Source organism: Marmota monax, unplaced genomic scaffold (assembly GCF_021218885.2).
Source record: "Marmota monax isolate L192 unplaced genomic scaffold, Marmota_monax_Labrador192_F-V1.1 WCK01_AAM20220418_F8-fsc00002, whole genome shotgun sequence".
Taxonomy (NCBI): domain Eukaryota; kingdom Metazoa; phylum Chordata; class Mammalia; order Rodentia; family Sciuridae; genus Marmota; species Marmota monax.
In genome coordinates, this window is record NW_026693571.1 from 5,188,804 (window position 1) to 5,214,738 (window position 25,935).

The following is a 25,935-nucleotide window of genomic DNA, read 5'->3' on the forward strand; positions in this document are numbered from 1 at the left end:
GTATTTTTATTTTTATAAATGCTGCCATACCTCTGCCGTCACTCTTCGTGCTCCAGACCAGTCAAGGCACAATGAGCGCCAGACTGGAAACATTCTAGAGCAGACAAGGTGCAGCAATTGTACAAGTGATGACTGTGTTGTCGACACAAAAGTTTACAGTTCAAACAATGCATTCACAGGCATGTCTTGGACCTTTCTCTGTGAAATAAGTAAAGTGTCTACTGTTATCATGGCTTATAGATGTGGAAATGGAGGCTCAAAGCACTTAGGGACTGTCTAAGGCCACAGAACTAGAAGTTCAAACAGGTCTGTCCCACACACATTGTCACAATGTTTTAAATGTTTCAGGTTTTCTTTTCTTTTGATGTAGCTCTGTCATTTGTTATAGGTGAGGGATATTTTAAAATTATTGAAAACTGTATTGTATGACTGGTAATAGTTTAAAATTGCCCCCCCCCCCCATGGTATTGGCATGCAGACTTGCTTTTGAAACTCACAAGTATTCCTGCTTATCTTCAGGCAGGTCTTGCATTTTCCCTGAGAAATCTTGTTGAACTTGTTCCTTGTGGGTTTGGGGAGAAAGTACTGTTGTTGCACTGTCTGCCTCAGTTTTAGGGATGGAATCCTGAAACGTGGAATAACCAACAGAAATGTCTTCCTCAGAGACGATGGGAGGGTGGTCACTGGACTCGCTCTCTTTAGAAAAAGCTTGCTCCTCTGACTGCTTATGCTGGGCAGTGGAGAGCTCCTCTTGGAGTACTGAGAAACCTGATGGGGAGAATGATTTAAGTGGTTAATCAAAACTCATTTATACTAAATGTGCATTTATTAAGTAGCTACTATGTGCCATGTCCTGAGATAGGCCCATGGGTTAGAAAGATGAATAAGATGCTGTGTCTCCCTTCAAGGGGTAGATCACATAAAGGGAGGAGAAGTCAGTTCAAATGCAGAGTGACAGGGTCACAGCTGGCAGTCACTAAATATGGGAGCACTATCCTCATCTCAGCATCTGAGAAGTTGGAAAGGAAATACAGAGGAGGTAATGTTTGAAATACTTATGATAAATAGACATTCACCATATAGTCAAGGCACAGAATCTAGCTGAAAAAAGAGTACAAATCAATAATAGTAAATTACTAATACATTCTGAATATTAATTCAGTGGTTTGTAAGTATTAACTTGTTTAATACTCACCACAACACCCTGTGGTTAGTAGGGTGTCTTTTTTTTTGTAGAGTCTTATGTCAGGCTAAGGCATTTCATGCTACTCAAGGCAATGAAGAGTCATTGAAAAAGTTTTAGCAGAGGAGTGAATGACATTCACCTATTTGTTTGCTCAACAAATGTATACTGAAGATGAACTATGTAGTGGGGGCTGTTGAGAGGCTGGATATCTTGCAGATTTTAACAAGACAGAAAAGGCTGCTTTTGCCCTTACTGAACTTCTATTTCTGTAGATCTGTACATATGATAAATGTTAGGAAAAAGCAAACCAGGGTAAAGAATAGAACAAATAGGGCTGCTATTTTAGATAGACTAGGCAGGAAAGACTCTCCCTAGGAGGTGATATTTGAGCAGTGACCCAAAGAAAAGTGAGAGAGAAAAGGTTCTGTGGATCCAGGTTGGAGGACACAGAAAGCACCAGAAGAAGCAGAATGCTGGAGGTGCTCAGGTAACAGCAAAGAGAACAAGAAGGAATTAATTATTGTGCACATGTTACTAAAGGATAAAGTAATCGAACACTTAGAATTTCCCATTGAATTTTGCAATGAGAAACAATTGGTCTGGAGTGGATTATAGAAACAGTTCTTGAGAGAGTGGGAAGAGAAGGAGAGACAGGAAACTCAGACTGCTCTTTTGAAGAAATTTCCTATAAAATGGATGGAGAAATATAGAGGGGAATCTAGGGTGAAAGAGGTTATTTGATTTTTTGAAAATATTTTTTCTTAGTTGTTGATAGACCTTTATTTTATTTATTTATATGTGGTGATGAGAACCAAACCCAGTGCCTCACACAAGCCAGGCAAATGCGCAACCACTGAGCCACAGCTCCAGCCCCATTTGCTTTGTTTTTTAAGAACAGACCTGTTAAAACATGGTTTAATGTAGTTGGGCATAGTCCAGTTGCAGGAAGCCAGAATGGTACTGGCAGGAGTGAAGTCCTTGATTAGGTAAAAGGAAATCAAATCCAGGACAAAAGAAAAAAATAGTGGCTTTAGAAAAGCAAGGAAATTTAATCTACTGTAAGAGGAGAGAAGGTATAATGTGCGTCATGATGCACTCCTCTTGATGGATCTTGGGATGGAAAAATACCGACATTTTCCTATAACCTATCTTTCTAAGAAATCTGAAGTGTGGGTATCAGCTGGGAATAAATAAGGAGAAGTATTGGAGGTCTGAAGGAAGAAGAAAAGAAATAAAATAGAGATAAGAGAGAAAGAGATTGAGCAGGCAAAGGAATGACAATAAATTCGAGAAACTTTAATTCTGAAAAGGTGGTAGGGCCAAAGCCTGGAGGTCCCAGTGGGACTGAAGAATTGTTGGTGTGGAGGTAAAAGAGGAAGTGAAGTATAATGGTTCAAGTAGTGTGCTTCTCAGAAGTACAACAGTTATTGGTCATGATACAGTCTAGGTTGTGAGAATAGAATTTAGTGTCTGAGGAAGACTAGTATCAAAAATGCCATCAAAGAACCGAGGAAAGTAAATTGAATGGGTCACCCATGATGGCACAAAAACAAAGAATGAACAGTGTGTATGAGTTGTTGGGGGGTGGGGGTGTTAAACAGGCAGGAAAGTTGAAGTAACAAGGAAATGAATGATCACCAAAGGCTGCGGTCTATCTTCTAAAAGGAGAGACAGCAGAATGAACCAGACATAACCTTCTTATGTTCATATGTGAATGGATTACTGTAATCCACATCATGTACAGCCACAAGAATGGGATTCTAATTAGAATAAGTTATACTCCATGTACATATAATATGTCAAAATATACTCTACTATTATAAATATATCTAAAAAGAACAAATTATGAACAAATTAAGAACAAAAAATGGAGAGAGAGAGAGAGAGAGAGAGAGAAGATCCAATACCTAATCCAATACCTCTACCGCCAACATACACAGTGTTTTACCTTCACTATGGTCCAGTGTAATGGTCTGCTCAATCTCTGCATAGCTATGACTGATGCGTTCCTGGAGAGGTTCTGTGCTGGTCTCCATGAGGTGAACAATATCCATTCGGTTGATCTTAGTAAGACATTCAATGAGGTTGGTATCTAAGATGGCAGAGAAAATCCACTTATTGTAGATGAGAGGTTATCTTTTTAAAATCTCTTTCATTTAATTTCTGACTACATTTCTGATATTTACATAGGAAACAGCCAAAGACTAAATTAAGTGTCTTTGGTAAAAAGCAAACAGAGAGACATGCACACAAAGAAGATGGTATAGCATAGGCACAAGCCCTAAAAGTAGAGCTGACGATAACATATAGGACACCCAGTCCAATCTGAGTTGCAGGTAAAATACTTTTTTGGTACAAGTTTATCCAAAATACTGCATGGGATGGATTTATACCAACTCAGTGTAAACTAATTATCAGAAATTTAAATTTTAATAAATTTACTTTTATTATTTGCTAAATATGACAGTGCTACTAAAAAACATATAGACAGAAGAAATGATATGCATAGAGGTCTCAAGGTAGATCTGCAGGGAGACATTAAAGGAAGTGTCAAATTTAGCCCAGCTGAAGGATGAGAAGCACCTCTGGTCCATATCACTCCCATTTTACTCCATGTGGTCAGAATATCACATAGGAATTATAACATTAAAAAATGTACTTAATATTTCTCCCTACTTACGTTATTTAGGAATAAAGGAAGCAGGAACTGAGCATGCTACTAATAAACCAATAAATAAACTATATCCCATACCAATATTTGGATAATTTTAAGACTTGAATAATATCCCTGTTGTCAGCTAGTACTGGTGTCATTTCCCATTAATCACAGGAATAAAATGCAAGATATTTTATGCCACATGCATGTTTTAGAAAGGGCAACAGTTTGTTCTCATTCATTGTTAGTACTTCAAATGGATGGTATTTGTTAATTAATTGTCTTACCAAATTTGCAAGAATGGGGTTGTTGAACAGGCATTTCCACTTTCTTTTTTTTAAAATGTTGATGGCCACTGAGCCACAACCCCAGCCCCAGGATTTCCACTTTTAGCCTACCACTTTTTACTTAGAATTCTGTACCTACCAGTAGCATGTTTCCCATCCCTTTCCAGCCAGTACTTCAACAGTGCATGACTCTGGTCCTGAAGGGAGTTGGGGTTCTCAATTCGAATTTGATGAATTTGCTCTTCAGTGAAATCCAATTCTCTTGCTAGTTCTAGAGGAGAAGGTACACTTTGTAAACACACTGACTTCACAGTTTGAATACCTATACCTTGCTTTGTGATTTTATACATGTGTTTTTGTAGGTGCTATATTTGGGTTCTTTTATTTCTACACAGTAGAAGTGATTCATATTTCTTTGCTTTTCTACTCCTGATTATGGGTCTTTCCTTAAAACTGGGTATAGAATTGGTCATTGCCATAATGGAAATAGCAGATATGAAGCAGTGATAATAAAATGTGTATAATTCAGGTTCATTTGATTCAAAAGTGCAGAGGAGACCATTAATACTAATGCTCTTACCAAAGTAATAGAAAATAAATGCGGGAAAGCGGGAGAAATAGACTATTTCTCATTTTTAATCATTCTGGGTGATATTTTAAGTACTATAAATCCTGTTTCTGGGTACTTAGATATAAATACCTAGCTTTGTCTAATATAAATATAAATAGCTTTGTCTAAACTATAGGGGTAGGATAAAATTCTTTCTTTGATTTCATGTTATATGAATAATAGGTATGGAAAGCATTAGTTTGCCCAGGGAAAAAGCCACAATGCTTTCCTTAAAATTCTACCATATTCATCTATACAGATGCTTTTGCATGACTGTGTGAGTATGTGGTAGCACATATGTGGTAGTATGTGTGCACAAGGGATGGCTTCTATTGTCATTTTGATAATACCATTTAAAATAAAAATTATTTGTGACCCAGCATTTCTACTACTAAGGACATACTCTACAGGCATTCTCATAAAAATATACCAAGACACAAGAATATTTATTGCCAGTAAGAGGAAACATCCTAAATTCCATTAACAAAGGCCACTGATAAAATGATGGGTGCCCATGCAGTAGAATTAGAAAACTATTTTTAAAATGTAACAGGTATGTCTAGCTGCTGCTCATGTATGCTGCTGGAAAATTTATAAGGAATATTAGTAAGCAAAATTTATAAAATTTTGCTAACTTTTAAATGGTAGGCATATATATATACATATATACATACATACACACACATTGTATTTTTTTTTCTGAAAACAAGAGAAAATGTTAACAGTTACTGTTGAGACAGGGGGCGAGAAGACCAGGAGTAGGTATGAGAGACATACTTACTTTTCATTTTATATCTTTCTATATGATGTTATAAAGGCTTGAACTTTCACCAAACATAGGCATATTTATTTAAACAACAAAAAAAATTGAATGTTGCCTATCTAATAAGTCAATCGGGGACAATTTGATAACATACCTTCCTCTAAATTTTCTAATTAAATAAGGCTGATCAGTATTTAAAATTACTTTAAAATGGTTTAAAATGAGGCAACCATATTTCCCATTTCCAGTAATTTATTTTAAATTATCAATTATTAGCACATGGAATTCTATTCATTAGCAATCCTATTCATTAGCAAATCTTTAAGAAATTGAAAGAAGAATATTAACTTTATACTGTTTGTCTCAATGAAGTAGTCACAAGTGACATAAAAGGAAATCAAAACAGACTTTAGGAAGAATGGAAGGAAGGCAGAAAGGAATGAAGGAACAAACTATATAAAAATCCTGCTGTAATGTAGTGAATCACAAGTAGATGAAAGCATATCATTTTAGAATCTATGAATCATGATTTGTAAATAAACCACACTGATTTAATAATTTACTCTCCCTTAGTAAATTATTTAACATACAATTTCTATACTTAAACATTTCCATTTTTCAAAAAGTTATCGAAACATCTCATTCATATATGTTGCAATATTCACCCCAAACAAATTTTAGTGCCTTTACTCTGAAGATACCTGGCACAAAATATCTAAAATAAGAAGCCCTAGTTAAATCTCAAATTAAATTTTATGAAAATCATATAAAATCATTTGAAACATAATAATCTCCCTCAATTTAGCCATCTACAACTGCAAAGGGGCGTGGTGAAGTTTTAGTTTATTCTCAAGATCTTCAAATCTAAAGTCATTCTAAATTTCAGAGATGGTGAAAAACCTGCCTTGCCAATACAGAAGTTGGATTTTTAATTCACAGTTTATTGTTCTTTTCACTATTTCATGTGGTCTTTCTCAAGAAAAGGGAGGAGGAAAAAACCATTCTCACTTAGTTACTGCACCTGTATCATTTAAACTAAGCAGGCTTTCTGCAGGGAGAAGAAAAAAAAAAAAAAAAAGGTCACCCTGGTTTTACCTGTCCAGCTGAAGCCAAGATGATCAGCAATGTAAGCCAGCCTCTCCTCAATCCGTTCCTGCTCATCCTGTGGATCTACAGAAGGTCAAAGACAGAAGGGCCAAAGGTTGTCTATGACAGGGGAGGAACGATGTACAGACCATCCAAAGGAAGGAAGTTACTTGTCCAAATATTTGATAGCACATATTACCTATTCCAATTTGGATCATATTAAGTTGTGTGTTTGTCTGATATCTGGGGTGAAATGGGGAATAAATCCAATATGATTCATGAAAACCATCTGCTTCCATATCTCTTTAATCAAGACTACTTACTGAAAATAATTATATAAACTGTCAATTTATAGTCATTGTAGGACTTTTCTTTTAAATTATCTGAGTGAATACTGCCCACCAGAAGACACTCCTCTTTACTCAAGAAACACCAGAGTGATCATAAATGGGATGCAGAAGTAGAATAATTGGCTAGAGCCATCTAGTATTATTCATGGAGGCATCGACCACTTCCAGGTCTTGTCTGAAAGAAATCTCATCATAAATTTGCAAGAGATCTTGGTCATGGCTTGCTCAGACCATCCTGATTTATCGAGTGTGGCCAGAAATAACATTTACCTTGGTCCCTATGACCTTGGAAGAGGAGAGGAAAAAAGAAAATGCATTTGTTCGTGTTTGTTGGATTGGTATGCATATATGTCTTTGGGACAAATTTCTTCCTGCTTGCTTGCTACCAAGGAAGCTTATATCTTACTTAATTTATAATTTTCCCATTTATTTTAAAATTCTATGTATCGATCGATGGGCAGCATTTTAGACCATGGTACCATGAAATTTTTTATAACCCAAATTTAAGAATAATAGTCTTCATTGTAGAGATACTGGAAGACCAGAGGCTACTTCTCAAAGCCATCTGTGGTTTCCTTTTTTACAATTCAAAGAGCCATCATTCCCTCACAGTCAACTTAAATGGTGCAAAGTTTGAGTTTTTGTTGTCTGCTGCATCTTTTCTGAGTACATTCTCCATTCATCTACCACGTAAATGAAAAGCATATTTTTACCTTATATTTGTTTGCTTAAAGTGTTTACCAACGTATCTGAAATCCCACCTTTCTGCATTAAAAACAGATCCACAACAATTGGAATTTTTGGATATGTGAAATCTTCTTGAGCAAATGGCTTCCTAATAATTACAAAATTGTAAGTATAAATTATTTCGAAGTATTCAAAGAAAAAAAAAGTTGTGAGTCCTCATATCATGAAACAAAAATCCAAATGTTCATGCACAATAGCAAAAGTGCTTAATTTGAGGCTAAGCCTGGGTACTTCAGAACAACAAAACTCAAAGCTTGCATGGCCTTACGTGCAGCAAATAAAGAAAGGCAAGTTCATTGCCTGGATATGTTTATGTTTTCCATAAGCATTCTCATTACTCAATCTTGAGATTGTTTTCATAGACAAGAGTATACAGAGAAAGCACAAAACACAAAGGGCTTACACAAACACATTAACCACTACGGAAAGCTTAAAGAAAATGAGACACAAATCACCAAATAAAACAAAGGTACAAAAAAAAAAACTATCAAATTTATGACATGCGTAGCACAGGGAATCCCAGTGGCTGTCAAATACCTTCAGCATGGTCATGGCCATTTTCATCAGGGATGCGTTCAATCAGAGTCTCAATGGACTCATCCCAAATGGGCCTTGTGTCAAAGATGTCCTCAGGAACTGAGTGCTCGGTCTCAACAGGTGGCAGATTTTCAATAACTGAAACTTCCAGGGCACTACTACTTTCATCATCTGAAACTAATTCCTGCTCCCTTTCTGACTGTGTAAGTCTATCCACCAATTTGGAAGCCTCATCACTAATCTCCTCAAAGAATTCTATGGAGTTTCTATAAAGGTCAAAGAAATGCTCCTTACTTTCTTTTGTGGGGCTCATGCCCCCCCTGCAGGATGATGTGGTGCTTCTGCTCTTAACTGGCAAACGGGATACAAATATCTTTGGTCCTGTGGCCCCCCCTTCTGATTCTAACTCAAGCTCCTCTGCCCCCTCTCTGCTCTCTGTTTCTGTCTCAGTGTCACTTCTGGCCTTCACTAGGCATTTGGTCTTTGAGTCCTCTGGACTAATATCAGATTCGGATTTGCTTCTATTATCTGGTGCTCTGCTTGTCACATCCTGTCCCTGAGGAGCAACTGACTGCTGAAGAGATGCATCTAGGTGTGAGAGTGACTGCTCCACTCTTTGGATGGGTGCTTTGATGGGGATTTTGGACTTTGGTTTTGCTTCATCCTCCTTACTTTCCTCATCCAGACTAGATAGAACATCTTCAGAAAATGTACTTTCATCCTCTACAGATGGAGGTTCTGGGATTGAAGTGGGGATAGTCCTTACAGGAATTTTGGATTTGCTTTCAGTGGAAGGCACATTCTCCATGGGTGCAGTTGGGATTTCAATCACTGATTTCTGTTCCTCCGGGGAAGAATCGGGAGAATCATCATCCCGATCTGAATATACGGATCTGGTGACTGTGGAAAAATCTAACTGAACTTGTACAACTGGTTCTGGAGAGTCAGAGCAAGGTGTCTGCTTCACATTGGACAGAGAAGGTGTATCACCCCTTTGCATGGTGGGGAGGTCCTCACCCCCTGTAGCAATGGCCTCTTTTGTGGATGGTTCCGTGCAAACTGAAATTCCCATTTGGGAGTTAAGGTGAGTATCTGAAGCAGATATTTCCTCTACTTCCTCACTCAAGTCATCTGGAAGTAATTCGCCTTCATCATCCACTGTTTCCTTTGATTCTGAAAGTGCTAGTGACTCAGCTGTTGACTCCAGCTGTTGGGGCTCAGCTCCAGTGACCCCTTCTTTCATGTCTTCAGAGAGAGTGTCATCCCTAGATTCTTGCCCAATTTGGAAAAAGTGAAAACTTTCATCCGCATAGGACCTTTTAGTCATATCAATGGCCCCACTTCGGGTCATCTCAAACAATTTTCCTTCCTGAAAGAGAAATGGATTTTGCTCACTTGTTGGGGTCCCCTCTTCGGTTGGGGTCCTAGCAGGAGTGGTGTCAGGGGTAGTACCCTGAGATTGTCTGTCCACCATCAGGCCAAATATCTTCTGTTCTTCCTCTTTCACTCGAGCTTCAAAGGCTTCATCATCTTCACGAATTTCACTCCAGGAATCAGAATCCACATCAGTTTTTGTGATGATGACTTTGCTTATTTGTTCACTAATGACTGCTGGTGTACTTGGTACACCAGGCTCTAAAGAGGAGGCTCTATCTGATTGCATTTCCCACAAGGTACTTTCTTGCCTAGATTCGATTTCTAGGTTCTGTCCCTCAAGATTAGATTCTTTGCTTGAAGCAGTTGTACTAGAGGAGCTAGTTACTAACACATCTTCAACAGAGGATGTAGTCACAGAGTATACTTCAGAAGAGTAATCACTTGAGGTGTGACTTGTGTCTGTTTGGGTTTTGCTTTCTTCACTAGAGAAAAAAGATTGGGTAGGAACATTTTCATAAGGGCTTATGACATGTGGATCGTAGATTTCACCAGTCTCAGCTAGGTCAGAAACTGGAACGTCCATGGAAAACCTATCTGTTTGAGTGGTAATAGATGAGTCTTGAGTAGAACAGTCCTTTGGTATATTCTCCAATGTTTCATCAGTTTTTGTGACCTCCACTTTTGTTGTGGAAGATGTGGAGGATATATCATCATCTAATTCCTTTCCTTCAGATTCCGGACAATGAGGCAGAGAGGACAAAGAAGAATAGCTTTCACTGGGGCATTCTCCCTGTGGTGATTTCACAGCAGGAGTATCAAGCTCTTCTCCTGTGTCATTTTCATGAGTATCCTGGGGAGCAAATGATTCCTTGTGGGTGTCTAACTGCTCATCGACATCATCACCAGCAGAATTCTGGAGACCTGAAGAGATGGGGGTGGTTGAGCAGGTAGGACTCACAGCCTCACATCCATGGCCATCACAGACTTTTGGCTGATCAGTGTCTCTGCTTAGATCATCATAAGTTCTATCTGCATCATCAGTGGAAAAAGGGTGACTGTCTTCAGCTAAAGGGGATTCACAGTCTTTTTCTTCTTCTGAGTTACCTGGCTCTTCCTGAGTATCTTCATTCATCTTGAAAGTATATTGTTTGGAAACTATAGGCTGGAACTGCACCTCTTCTGGACTGGAACTGGAGTCTATGCTGGATGGGAGTGGGGAAGGAGGCTGCACTCGAATAACTGGTTCTGGTAAAAGGCCAGAGTCAGCACCTTTCTTCAGCTGTGTCAATTCAGGTTCACTTTCTGAAGAGGAAGAAGGCTTTCTGCTCTCAGAAGTCACCAGCACGGGGACATGGCTTTCACCTGCCATGTTCTCCACCTGTTTTGGTTCATCCACCTGTTTTGGTTCATCCACATCAGCTGAGCTGTCTGCATCTGGGTCAGAGGATGAGGAAGATTCCTCTTGTTTGGGTTCTTTTTTGTAGTCCCGTTTCTGCTTTGCTTCTTGTTCAAGTTCATCAAACATTTTAATTTTGGTTACCATCTTGAACATTTCCTCTTCAGGTGTGAACCTCTTTTTCTCCCCATTTTCTGAGTCATCCTCCTCTGCACATTCATGAATCACGGCTGGTTTTGGTGTACTTGTATCTGCAGCTTTGGGTGTGACCTCATAGCTAACTTCTTCAGAGCTGGGGGTGTCAGGAGAAAGAGGGCTCTTCCCTGAGCTCTCCATGAGTGATGTCTGCTCAAGACTGTCATCTTCAGCACTGCCGTCAGGGTCTCGGAGCAGCCGGGACCTCATGGAGGCCACTTCCGTAATGAGTTCTGTTTTGGCAACAGCTGAAGGAAGAGGAAAGTGACTTGGAAGAATTCCTGCCTTTATCTTTGGTTCAACAGGGCTGCTTTCGAGAGAGTCCCGACAGGGGGATTCTTTCAGAGGACTTGGCTCCAGAGAATCAGGAGTCTTGTGTGAGGAGTTATCTTCTAGAACAGGGCTGGCTTCCAGAGAGTCTTTGTGGCTTACTGCTAATGATTCATCAGCCATTGGGCTGAGGACCTCACTATCACGACTAGGGAGTGCAAGTTCTAACCCTTGGGGACTTCTAATGCCTCCCTGAGGCTTTGATGCAATTCCTGTGTCTGCTTTTACAGATGCCTCAGTCAGAGGTGAGGACTTTGTCTCATCTGTAGATTCCCGAGCCTCACCATCAGTTTGAGTCTTGTGAGCTGAACTATCAAGTGTAAGCTGACTTTCATCACAAGACATTTCCTCCGTCAATGCCTTGGGTGTTTCTTTTGCTAACGATACACTACTGCTGCCTTCTTGTTGGGGGCTTATGTCTTTGGAAGGGTCTGGGGTGGTCACCTTCTGAAAGCACTCAGTAGAGGGCTCTGAGCCCTCAGTGACTGCAGCACCTTGCTCTTCAGAACCATCAGTAATGTCTTTGGTTGGGTGAAGTTCTTCTCCTGAATGTGTTTCTGGGGGCGTGTCTAACTTGGTTTCCTTTGTTTCCCCAATTTGCTCCTCACTTTTCTTTGGTGAGAAAGAAAGGCTCTCTGGGCTTGTCTCAGGGGTCTCTGCTAGGCCCTCATGCTTATAGCTCTCTTCTGAACTAATCTGAGGTGTCCCCTCCATCAGGCTGCCACATGGAGAGCCTGCTATCCCTTCCTGTTTTAGGCTTTCAGAACTGGCATCCAAAGCACCACTCTGCAGAGACAGAGCCGGAAGGAATTCATCCTTCATGTAATCTAGTGGAAAGGTTGTATTGAAAGGACTAGTGAGGACCTGGTCTAAGTGAAGCTGCACCTTTTCGGTCCCTTCACTCATCCGGAATTGCTGGTATTTGTCATTGTCTTCTAATTCTTGCTTAATGACATCAGAAAAGTCAGTGGAGGTTTTCCTGTCTGGGCTGATCTGGAGGTCCATGTCTCCCTGCTCATCCACCATTTTTTCTTTGGAAACTTCACTCTCTCTATGGCTTTCTTCTTCAGGGGCTGAGTGAACGGGTTCAGGTGTTTTGGGACTGGGTGCTTTCTCCTTTTCTCCAACTGCATCCTCCTTCTTAAATCCTATCGAGGAAGTCCGGACCCCCCTTCTGGATTCGGAAGCTCCTGTTACTAGGAATCTCTGGCCTCTTTTGATTGTCTGAGTCTCTGTTCTCTGTGTCTCTTTCAGGGTTGCTGTCTGCCCCTTTTCTTTTTCTACTCGGGCTTTACCTTTCTCTTGGGATTGTTTCTGTTTTGCTGATTTATGTTCAAAGAGTCCAGTTTTATGTTTAGATGGGTCCTGACCTGACTGGAAAGCTTTCATCAACTCCCGAACAGACATTGTTTCCTCAATTCTTTCTGTTTTTGAGGTGGGGGACACAGGTGGCTGCTTTTCTGTTTTCCCAGAAGGTGACACAGGGAGGTGCTTCTCTGTTTTCCCAGTGGTTGACACAGGTGGGTGCTTCTCTGTTCTTCCAGAGGGTGAAACGGGCAAGCGTTTTTCTGTTCTCCCAGGTGACACTGGAGGATGTTTCTCGGTTCTCCCAGAAGGTGACACAGGTGGACGTTTGTCTGTTTTGGTGGAAGGAGAGACAGGTGGGTGTCTTTCTGTCTTTGTGGATGACACAGGCGAGTGCCTTTCAGCTTTTGTGGAGGGCGATACAGGTGAGTGTTTCTCAGTTTTACCTGATGACAACACAGGTGAATGTCTTTCAGTTTTGGCTGAGGGTGACACAGGTGAGTGTTTCTCGGTTTTGCTGGATGGTGACACTGGAGGATGCCTTTCGTTTTTCGCAGAGGAGGACAGGGGAGAGTGCCTGTCTGTTCTAGGGGAGGGCGACGCTGGGGCATGCCTCTCTGACTTCAGAGAAGGCGATGCAGTTGGATGCGTCCTGTGAGTGGTCTTCTTGGGCACATCCTCTTTGCCTTTGACTCTGATGGGCAACTTGCTTCGACCTTTCTGTTCATCTTCCACTCGCTTCTGAAGGGCCTTTACTTTATCCTTAATGGAACCAATGGGAGTTTCTTCTATCAGAGGAGAGGTGGCCTTCACAGTGGGAAGAGATTCTGGGGCCAGACCTGCATCTTCATCTAATGACTCTTCCGAACTACCTTTTTTAACTTCTGATTTTTCTTCATTCCCGTTTATGTTTTCCTCTTTCTGTTTCTGCTTTTCTTTTAATTTCCTTCTCACAGGCTTCTTTATTCCCAGGGTTGGTTTGTGCGGTTTCTGCAGGCCCTGTTTCTCATCGGGGGGTGCAGCCTTCCCTTCTTTTTCCGAGCTTTTGCCAACAGATGGAGCCTCACTTTTCTCCCTGGCCACATCGTGACCTGTCTGTGGCTTCTCTCCATGAGGAGACACATATGAATTTAGGTCCTCAACAAGGTAGTTCACTAACCCAGTGGCATCTTTCTCTACTTTGGCTTTGGTCTCTTTCTCTAGTCTAACTTCTACACATGGATATTCAGTGATTTCTAAAGGTGCTTTTTGTTTGGCCTCTTCTATTTCCTCATCACTGACAATAACCCATCCTTCCTCCACTAGTTCTTTCTCAGACTGAGCAGAGCTCTGCACACTGCTTTCCTCTCTTGAGCAGGTTCCGCTTCTTAAGATTTCATTCACTTTCTCTAAATCCTCTTTAACTCTTTCAACAATTTCAAAGGGCTCTCCTGGCTCTTCCTCCGCAGCCTTCACCAGCTCCTTCACTTTAATAGAACCTGCCTTATCAGACACATCTGTGGTCAAGATGGCGGTCATTTTGATCAGATCTTGTTTCATCTCAGAAACTTCAGAGAGCAAGTCCGGACTGGCTAGGACAGGAACTTCATTAACCAGGTGACTTTTCAGGACAGATGTTTCTGTAGATTCTGTCTCATCATCTTTGATGTGAATGAAAAACATTGAAAGTAAAATGGAAATCAAAAAAGATATTGGCAAATGTAAATCAGGACTTTGAAACGACACAGCGTCTTTTCCTGCCGTGGTGGGAGGGGCAACAGAATGGGCTGGGGATGGTGGATCCACAAGGTCTCAAGGTACAAGAGCAAAGCAAGGCTAACGGAAAAAAAAAAAAAAAAACTGAAAAGGAAAAATGAGCAGGAAATAACTTGCTTAATTTTCTCACTTGTAGCACATCCACACATACAACAAAGCTATCACAAATAACCGAGACACTCACAAAAAACCCATCACAGATCAAAACAAAGAAACAACGCAGTGAAATTACACAGAGGTATCTCAAGATTGTTCAGATGTTACAGATCAATGTTGGAAATAAAAAAAAAAGAAAGAAAGAAAAGAAAAATACCATGGGGAAAAAAATAAGAAAAAAAGCATTAGAAATTGCAGAGAGTTGATTTCCTCTAGGTGAAAGCCAGTAGTAGCAAACTCAGAATTAACGCGTCCAATGGTGTACATACGTTTTTTAAATCATGTATCTCTGGAATTCAGCATGTTTAGTTCTGCCAGTACACAATGATGATAGGAAACATCTGAATTGGCTGCAAACTGGCATTTCATCTAAGGGAAATTCACACCTAACAATGAAACAAACAGTCTTCTGCTAAGAGGCATGGTCCTTTCCTTGGAGCAACCTCCTTGTTTAGACACGGAACTGACAGACCAAGGAGGGAAATAAAGGAAAGGAAAGAAAAACAACAGAAAAACAAAACAAAACCAAAAAACACTGTGATTAAACGTATATGTGAGTCCAGAGTTAAAATGTGAGGCATGGCAACCCAAATCAGAGACAGTCACACGGGACACACGCACAGTTTATGTAAGCCAAGTTATTTCCATGCAAAGCAAAGGTGGAGTAAAACTGCTGGGAGAGGCGGCCTTGTGGGAAAGCACAGGCAGGAGGATGGTGAGGAATTAGAACGAATATGTAAAACATTACTGTGGTGAAGGATATTCGTTTCCCTACAACAAACGCTGAACAAAGTATATTTGAAGCCCAAATTGTAGGGGTCCACCATCATTAATGGTGAGGAGGAAGGGTTGGTCAAACCTCTAGGATTTAATCCTGAAAAGACTCTAGGAAAGTGACCCTTCAACAGAGACCTTCTTTGAAGATTATTTTGTACCTACACGAAGACTATTTGATGGTTGTCTTTAAACTAAAACAAAACTGAGTATTGAGTGTATATCTGAGATTTGCGAAACATTCACAACATCTAGAAGTTCTTCAGGAAAACCCAGGGCTTTCTAACAGCATGGTTACATTTTTTTCTTCTTTTGCAACAACTGAGTCAGATAGATAAAATTTTGATTCCTACTAGATTGTACACAGGAACAAAAAATAGGGTCATTTAAATAAACACCTGAATAAGAGAGAAAAAAATAAAATCACCTTTGAAAAAAAAAAGGAGTCAATGAAGGCAACAATAATATGTCATTGAAACAAAAGTGCCTTCTCTTGGAGGAATTTCTATTTGGTAAGGCAATATGAAATGTGAATCTGCATAATATATCAAGATAATTTGTATCAATACAGAATTGTTCAGTTATTTTTAAACCACATCCAGAGGCTCAAATATTCTAGTTTTGAATAATGATTTAACATGAGGGTAAGTCTCACTTAAAGCCATTCCAAGAATTTAGTAGTAAATTATATTGTGCTAGCAGTTAAAAAAAAAAAAAAAAGCCCACAGATATAGTATAGGGCCAAGTGACCATACTGAACATGGCTCTGAGTTTTCTCCTTTTGGGACTATCATCCAAAATAAAGTAAATCAATGTAAATCTTAAAATCAGTAAACATTAAAAATTAGTGTCTTTTTCTAAAGCATTTGGGGCATAAAAGAAAAAAAAAATGGTTAAATTCAACTTGAGTTTCCACACAAGAATTTAGAGTATCCACTGGAATTAGGCCAACAAACTAAAATGCTAATTGAATATTATAAAGCTGAAATAAATTCAAGGTAACTCTTCTAAAGTCTATAAAAATCAGTTCTGTCTGTTCTAGGTCAGGTTTGGGATTTTGCACCATTATTTAAAATTAGCCCTATAATAAACCATTGTTGTGACTCATGATTTCATCCAGGAGGTTTCAATCGTTGCACTGTTGACCCCTAGTTGTTTTCTAATTTCTCTTTTTTCAGAAACTTTTCACAGAAGTCTGTCAGATCTCCACCTAAGGATTTTAGTTACACTTCACCACAGTAAGGGGTGCAAGGGAGGGATGGAGTGAGTGGAGTTAGCTTCAGCTCAAAACTGTTAGACAGTATCACTTTTGCTGGTGCAGCCTACAAAACAAAACAAAACAACGAAAAAACCCTCTCTATAGAAGTCCCCGATGCTTTATATAAAAAGTGATACTGTCATATCAATGCTTAAAAAATAATGAAATGATAATGTTAGGCTAACAAATGGACAAAACAGTGGGTGGCATTCTAAACAAGCATAACAGCATACCAGGGTTAACAGGGATGTCAAAAGAAAGTGAATGCTTAGATGAATAATCATTGCATTTTACTGCTAATTAGCTCACAAATTAGGCATATTTGTAATTTAACTGGCCAAGCTGCTTTATAAATATATATTAATGATTAATAATATAAAATATAATTATTACAGTGGTTAGTAATAACAACTAGCTTGCATTTTTAACTCATGCTTCTTTTTATAGTAGCCAGCTTTCAAACAAACTCAATTTTATTTAAAATCTTACTTTTTTCAGATGTCATATCGATCTGAAAGAAAACATACATAAATTGAATGGTTACAAATAGCATCTTTGCTTATAGCCCCTGATGTGCATAATAAGCTCTTATTCGTAATTATGTACCTGGGGTGACACCACATGCTGGAAGGTTGGAGTTGTTTGCTACATTTTTTTTTCCTGAGGGTCTCAGTGATTTTTATCCTAACTTTGAAAAAGATAAATCTCTTTTCTAGATATTAGGGGTAAAAAAATCCTAATTATTATTCTTGGGGAACTATGACCCAGGTTGTGATCAATGTGAGAAATACATATTAGGAAAAAGGCCAGGCAAAGGATAGAGTTGACATTAAACAACATGTGTCAATTTAGTGGAAAAAAGAAGAAAATAACCAACAGTATGCCAGGGTGATAGGTCCCACAGAGATAGCTGTACTGTCATTAAAAATAAGTCAGCATTCTCAACCCTAAAAAGAATATGAACTGGGTCTGTTGTCCTGATTCGCTTCTGAAAATACTCAATTAAAAAATCATACATCTAATGGGTAAAATTCTTTTGTGAACATGGCAAAGATGGTTTCATGGTTTTATTGTTCTTTAAAATATATGCAGGTACCATTTTCAGTAGCAGTGGTGACACGGCCACTGTGTACAGGAAGGAAGTTGAGGACATGAAAGCGCATATGCAGTTAGGGAAAGAATGATCTCAGTCCGGTCATCGGTTGATACGTGTGTGTGGCTATGTGGAACAGGACAGCAAGTCTAGAATCCTTCCTCCTGTTCTACTTCACCGCCAAGATACCAGACAAAGGGAAATCTGGGAATCCTCTGAACCAAGGCCTTATAGGTTAAGCTGAGAAATACAGGGTATTAATTATATTTTTTGTTTATATTTTTGTTTCAAAAGCATTAGAATAACATTTATAAAAGAAACAAGTATATTAAAAATAATGTAGCTGGGCATGGTGGTGCATGCCTATAATCCTAGGTTGAGGCAGGAGAATCTCAAGGTCAAGGCCAACCTCAACAATTTAGCAAGACTCCCATCCCAAAATTAAAAATTAAAAAAGGGCTGAGGATGTGACTCAGTGGTTAAGCACCTTAGAGTTCAATCCTGAGTACCAAAAAAATAAAAAAATAAAAAAACATAACTAGTAATTATTACAATTATCTTGTAATTAGTAGTTCCCCATTTCTATCAGCTGCCATTTTTAAGTAAATATAAGGAGTTTTCCAATGATTTATTTCATTTCTGTTACAATATTTGGACATTTTCACGTTTTATAAGCAAGACAAATACCTATTTGAATTAAATACTAAAATGGATATAATCAAATGGCTATTTATTCTGGGTAACTTCAAAGACTTGTTTTCCTCATCTGTGGTATAGTACACACCTCATAGGGTGGTTAAGAGAGATCACACGTGGAGCACTTGATAAAGATCATACTTTATGAGAAATGTTCGGTGTATAATTCTCTATTATAACATTATTATAGTGTAATCAATGAACCATATGCTCCTAAAAGTTTTTGGTTTGAGTCATTCTCAAACTTATTGATCTTAGGACAACCACACTCCTAAAAATTATTGAAGTTCCTGGAAGAACTTTTGTTTATATGTGATATGCATAAACAAATATCTGCATTACAAATTACAGCTGAGAAAATGCTAGGATCCAATAATATATTAGCATACATCCCATTACTATGGTATCACATATTTATGGCCTCTGGGTACTGCTCTATGACCTGGTAGGATATAGGAATTAAAAAGGCAAGTGATACCTTAGCACTGCTATAAAATGAATTTTGACCTTCAAGCAACTTCAGACCAACCTTTGAGAACCATTGAGTTCAATAGCTTTTGGAGAAATGTACATTTGGCATAGAGAAAGGACTGAAATTTATAGGGAAACTTAACTATCCTCTGAAGTCAATCCACAAGATGAGAAAACAGGCTCAGAGAGGTTAAATGAAATTCTGCCCCTTTGATTACTAAAAACATTGGTTTATCTCTTCTAAGAACGCATGTGATTGTAGCAATGACACAGCCATTAATTAGTGACACCATCATAAAATTACCTCTTCCTCCTGCTCTTGGTCTGACTCTGACTCCTTGCCGCCCCAACATGCCATGCAAGATGGAAAAAGAGAGAAGGAAGAGTAGAGTGTTTAGAAGAGAAGAGTAAATACCCTACCAACAAACATCAACAGGCACCCTTGGAGCCAGCATATTCTTATTTTTTCTTATTAAGTTTACAGAAGGCAGACAGAAAATCAAAGAGGACTGATTTAATTCTGTATATTTGTGAGACAAAAGAACAAAAAATACAAATATACTAATTTTAGATGCTAGGACATCAATTAGCCTCAGACTGACATTTAATGGATTCAATGGCATCTGTCTACATAAATAGTGATGATGATAACCCCAATCATCACAGAGATTGACTGAAAATGTCAAAAAACCGTGAGTACGCAGATGATGAAAACATTTTCAATACATAGGCAATATACAGCAGTTTTATTATAATAGCATGCTATTAAATTCCAAAGTAGATCTTAAATGTGCAATGCTGGCATTTTCTCCTTTTTGAAATTGGTATATAAAAAACTGAACTAGTAAATAAGTTAGTAAATAAAAAATTGTTCTTGACCATCATGGCATTAATAACTGTGTCTGATGTCTTAATACAAAACCAAGTCAATGTTTTCTCTTACAGCTTATTGAAAGCTTACTGCAAATCAAAGTTTGTTCATCTTTTTTATTTTTATTTTTTTGTCTCTCCACAGTTTTTTGGGTGTGTTATAGTTATACATAATGATGGAATTTGTTATTACATATTTGTTCATGCATGCAATATAACAATATAATTTGGCCAGTATACTTCCTAGCACTTCTCCCTACCCCCCTGGACATTTCCTCCACTGATTTCCTTCTGATTTTCATGAGCTCCCCACCCCTACCTTTCTTTTCCTTTTTCCTGTCTAGCGATACAACTTTATGTTGTATCACATAAAGCTCCTTCTCTTTGTGTATCACTCAGGTGGCTTGAATATATTTTTTTATGGTTCCTATTTGGCATTCTGCTTCCAGTGACTCACCAATATTCAGTACCACAATCTGAAGAGTACATTCTGCATCACTGGAGTACAATTAGATTACATCCATTTGGGTCAATATAGCAATGCTACATTCCAATTTTGGGAATAACATGTATATTTACATATGTAAATATTTCATTTTTTTAGTCATTTAATAATACTTTACAATGTCAAATATGATGCTTTTAGCTTTTCTCTATGTTATTTTGGTTTACATAATTAATTAAGCAAAATATATAATTTGACAATCATGGCGGGTAAAATAAGAAAGAAAATTCTTTGTTTTATGGAGTGAAGACTTAGGATTTTAAATATATCCCTCCTTCTCAGCAGCCACCACCCATCCTCTTCCCTGATCTATAATGTGCACACTGACAACCTACTGTAGCCACCTACAGATTGCCATTGGGAGCTTCCTATTTATAAAGGGATATTGGTTTAAAATTTTTTTGAAAAACTTAAAAATAATTTTTAAAAGTTATTTACAACATTTAACTAATTCAGTTGTCATCTTTGATATAACCAGAGTATTTAAAGTTTTATATAACTGGGAAAGGTTTGAGAAGAAAGTAATGCCTAGATAGACTTTGTGTCAGAAGTGAGTTTTTTTTTTTTTCTTTTCATCAGTGTTTCTGATGTTACTTCTTGTAGAACAGGGATATTTTTTATACTGACATGTTAAAATAATTGAAAAATTAATTTATTGCTCCTAAAACAGGATATATTATGGTAATTATTTGAACAAAAATAAAATATCATGAGGTTATCCTGAATTTAATAATGTATTATCTACATGTGAATTGGTTGTACGCAAAGCCAAGAGACTCCAGTATTTTGGTAGGGCTAATTGCACTACAGTGGTCTCAAGACAGCACATGGAAATAAAGCTAATCATTTTATTAATATGTTATATTAATATGTTATATTCAATATGTTGATAAAATTTTTCATCAAAGTACATTTAATGCAAAGTAAAAAGAAACTACTTCTTCCTTTATTTGAATGGAAAAATCATAAATTCAACAGGTTAACAAAAGTGATTGTTACATGTGCTTACATTCACTGCCTTTATTTTTGTTCATCTTGAAGGATTTGAATTCAGTTTCTACTCTGTCAGAATCACACTACAACAGATATTACGTACCTTCATATAAATCGGCAGGGTGATGTTTAAGTTACAAATAGCTTGATGCACCAGGCCTCTTGTGGATTTGGGCTCCTTCATAAATGATAGTCGTCCGCAAGGTTCCTGAGTTGTATCGCGTACCTTGAACAAGAACAACATTATGTTCACCTATATTTAACATGTACTATTTATTTCAATTAGGCAATATTTAAAGGGGGAAAATAAAATTCATTTGTTAATGCTCAGTAAAAATTCAAAGGTCTTCCTCCTCCCCACACTCATTTAGAATAACTTTTTAAAAAAACATTTAGCTATATCCAGCTTTATGAAGTATGATTGACAAATAAAAATTTTATATATTTAAAGTACACAAATGTGATGATTTGATGTATGTATGTATTGTTAAATAATTATTATAATCAAGCTAATTAACATACCTATCACCTCATCTGGTTATTGTCCCCCTTGTCTTGAAAACACTTAAGACCTCTCTTGGGAAGTTTCAGAATACAAAACATTATTATCAACTACTGTCACCATATTGTACATAAGATCTCAATCACTTATTAAGCTTTTTAAAAAACCATGGTAAGATATAACATAAAATTTACTATTGCTACTATCTGTAAGCATATGAGTCAGTGGCGTGAAGTACAATTCTAGAGCTGTGTGATCATTACTACTATCTACAACTTTTCATTACTCTACAATAAAATTGTCCTCTTTATACAATAACTTCCCAGTCCTCCACCCTGATAACCTCTATTCTACTTCCTTTCTCTGTGAATGTGCCTATTCTAGTTGCTTGGTAAAGGTGGAGTCATACAATATTCTCTGTTTTATTTTACTTAGCATGTTTAGATTTTTAGATCTTTAATTCTGTGGCATTTGGTACATTCACATTGTTGTATAACCAAGCACTACCACCCTACCTGTCTTCATTCAGAACTTGCCGACCTTTCCAAACTGAAACTCTGTGTATATTAAACAATAATTTCCCATTCCCTCCATCCCCCTGCTCCTAGTAACCACCTTTGCATTTTCTGTCTTTGTGAAATTTTACTACTCTAAGTACCTCATATAGCAAAACTATACAATATTTGTTCTCTGTGTCACTTATTTCATTTAGCATATTGTTTAAGTGTCATCTATATTGTAGCATGTATCAGAACTTCATTCATTTTAAAGGCTAAATAATACCATTTGTGTGTATGTTTGTTTATCTATTTATCTACCCACTTGGGTTGTTTCCACTTTTTAGCTATTGTGGATAATGCTGCTAAGAACACTGGTGTGTTATTAACACTTTCAGTTCTTTTGGGAGCATACCTAGAAATAAAACTACTGGATCATATGTACTTAATATTTTGACAAAATATCATATTGTTTTACACAATGACTACATTACTTTATATTCCCATCAACAGTGTAAGGTCCACATCCTTGCCAACATTTATTTATTTGATAGGATTTATTTTAATAATAGCCATTTCATGAGCATGAAGTAGTATCTTATTGTGCTTTTGATGTGCATTTCCCTAATTTGTTGAACGTTTTTTTTCATGTGCTTATTGGTCATTCTTATACCTCTTTGGAGAACATTTTCATATTGGGTTTCTTGTTGGATGACTTTTGCACATCCACAATATCAAATATTAGCTAAATTATGCAGATGTCTTTACTAAGTGGGTCCAATACCTTTCAGCACTACTGTATAATGAGGTAGTCTGTAAGAACCCATCATTCATCAAGTAAAACAATAGAAGCAGAAGTAGCATAATGGATAATCTTTAGAGATCTTGGGCAGATTTATTAAATAGGTTTGCAGATGCATGTTTTGAAAAATCATGAGGTGTTAAAAATAACAAAAGGAGTCATTGCTGATGAACAGTTTGGGTAGTTAAAGCTTGAAGAAGGACTTGGGGGGGGGGGGAGGGAGCAGAGACTAGCCTATGCCTTGTGAGGACTAAACATTAAGAACTCTACAATAGTGAAATAAGTTGTGAGAAATAGGAAAGAAAAGGAGCAAACAGAGTAGAGAGGAGTTATTAGTTTTATTTTATCTCATAAATGTCATTCATATGCTGTGATCCTCTTTAGAATTGGTATCTAGGCCCTAACTTGAATTGATATTCCTAAAACACAGACAGCACATTGATGGTGCACTGACCTGTCATCATAACGTTTGTTGGATGAATATACGAAAATACATCAAATCAATAGCTCTATCTGGGATGATTTCTTATTAGCCTAAGTGAGATTCTGGGTCTTTTTTTTTTTTTTTTTGACAACAAAAAAGTTGTCAGAACTCTTTTGGTCTCCACACTTCTGAAATTCACTCATATTTTTAAAATTTAAGCCTAAATATTTAAAAGTCATTAGTCTATTTTTTAAAAAATAGACTCCCCCTCAAATTTTGAAGAGTAGTCAGTGTTTCTAATTAATGAGTCAGCTATTATTTACTCTTATTCTCCTCCTTAAACATGGTCTATAACTAAAACTTAAATTTGACTTTGAACTCCAAAAATAAAAATATTTGGTTTTCTAGAACCATTACATTTTACAAACACAGACTAAAAAAAAAAATCTGTGAATAATTGAGAGGCAAATATTCTCCACTATGAAGGAAGTCAATTCTTTTCTTGATCTTGAATAAAATACATTACAAAATTCCATGCATACATTACCTTGACAAAGAGAGGAAGTCTGTTTTCTTTAAAGGCAAAAAAACTGAATATGTGGTGTTGGCCACTCTTGGTTAATGGCACCAGGTTGCCGAAGCAATCAACATAGATGGGCTTTCCTTCTAATACCTAGGTGAAATGGAGAAAAAGAACAGAACAAAAGAGTTGCAATTATAGTTTATTATTTACACAAAGAAAGCAGCAGTGTTACTACTTGGAGTTTTACATTCTTAAAATATACATATAATAATCTTTACGTTGCCAAATGACAATTTGTCTTATATGTGACAAGGTATAGAACTTTTTATTGGTAATGGAAATCTTCAAATGCAAGGAAATATTAATGCTTTCATTTCTATCACTGTACCACAAACCAATAGATATTTAATTTTTAAGTTTAAAATTCTAATTGGCTAATTTTTGACATTACAATGAGTCAGATTACTGGACTTCAACATCAAACTGATGGAGAATTCTGAAATAAGAATAAGTAATGTAAAAAAGCCCTGGGTATCCTATGTCAACATTTACACAAAAGGAAGAAATTCTCAGACTGTTTTCTTTACTAAAAAAATAAAAATCTTAATTTATTTATTTCAAATAAAAAGAACATCCAGGAAAACTAAAATAATCTCAATTGCTACAGTCACATATTTTGAGTTTATCAATAACTTATAGTTGTTCTTCAAATAATCTTCAAAGGAACCCTTTTATCTTCTCACATTCACTGAGATCATCTCTATAGGACGGGTCTAAATTGGCTGAGAAGAGCTGATTTTATTTATTTGTAGTGCTGGAAATCCAACCTGGGCCTTGTGCATGGTAGGCAAGTGCTCTACCACTGAGTTACATCCCCAGCCGCAGAAAATGGCTGATTTTACCTTAATGTTTTTTTTTAATAACTTTGTTCATAATATTATATTTGAAATATAAGTCTAATGACAGAACAGCAACATAGCCTATCTGTATTTTTAATACAGTACCTCCACATCCCTGCTTCTGGCCACTTCAGCGAAGTTTTCTTGTTGTTCAAGGGTCTTATCCACTTTATCATCAGTCATGCAGAAACATCTCAATCTGGCTTCAATGGGGTCATGTGATTTGGCAAATACGACAAATTTGGCCATGTAAGGTACACAGATAATTTCCCTGTACACTTGTGATGCAAAGGTAACGGATTCCTGTATCTGTCGACAATCTATCAGCCAGAACCTAGAAAAAGAAATAAAAACAATTATTTAAAGTGTACCCCTTGGGAACAAAAATCAGCTCCTTTAATATGATCAGAGTAGTCAACAAGTACTTCTTAGAATAAGAAGAAGGTGAGAGCATGAATAATGAAAGGAAAAGGAAAGGGAAAGAAACAAGGATGGCAAGATAGACAGGGGGGCAGAGGGAGCAAGGGGAAGGGAGCTAGACCAGGTTTCTGAGATCAACTATTAAATACTGTTTGTGTTTTCCTTCCTTGGAAACAATTCTATGTATTCAATCCTCTGAAACACACCTGTGGTGTTTTAGAATTCTCTAGTGGTGTAAGCCCAGCCTCAGATTTGACAGGGATCTCAATGAAAGAGTTCCTATTTCCCCTCTTAGTCTTCATTGCATTTCCGGAAGCTTTTCCACAACATTTGCTGTGTTTCTTCATCTCATTATTCCTTTCCAAGCGACTCTCCAATAACTAAGATTGTATCGATTCAACCATTTAAAAATTTGGCTCCTGAATGCTTTAATTACTACTGGATTCAAATGGATCACAGAATAAATTACTGG

At 37.4% G+C, this 25,935-nt stretch overlaps 1 protein-coding gene across 14 annotated transcripts in view; it reads right to left on the minus strand.

Annotated features, from left to right (window-relative positions):
- The window catches only part of Ank2 (ankyrin 2), a 234,482-nt gene that overhangs the window by 12,820 nt on the left and 195,727 nt on the right, over positions 1 to 25,935 (minus strand). For 10 of the 14 annotated variants that reach the window (XM_046458781.2, XM_046458782.2, XM_058583760.1 and 7 more), the window contains 9 exons: positions 25,149 to 25,377; positions 24,169 to 24,294; positions 21,500 to 21,622; positions 19,333 to 19,365; positions 17,258 to 17,279; positions 6,598 to 6,672; positions 4,269 to 4,400; positions 3,135 to 3,278; positions 498 to 768 (listed from right to left, as the gene is read on the minus strand). In XM_046458781.2, coding sequence (XP_046314737.1) covers positions 498 to 768; positions 3,135 to 3,278; positions 4,269 to 4,400; positions 6,598 to 6,672; positions 17,258 to 17,279; positions 19,333 to 19,365; positions 21,500 to 21,622; positions 24,169 to 24,294; positions 25,149 to 25,377 — 1,155 coding nt within the window. Of the gene's footprint in view, positions 1 to 497; positions 769 to 3,134; positions 3,279 to 4,268; positions 4,401 to 6,597; positions 6,673 to 8,222; positions 14,466 to 17,257; positions 17,280 to 19,332; positions 19,366 to 21,499; positions 21,623 to 24,168; positions 24,295 to 25,148; positions 25,378 to 25,935 lie in introns of all 14 variants that reach the window. The other 4 variants (XM_058583755.1, XM_058583754.1, XM_058583757.1 and 1 more) reach the window with 1 other exon arrangement.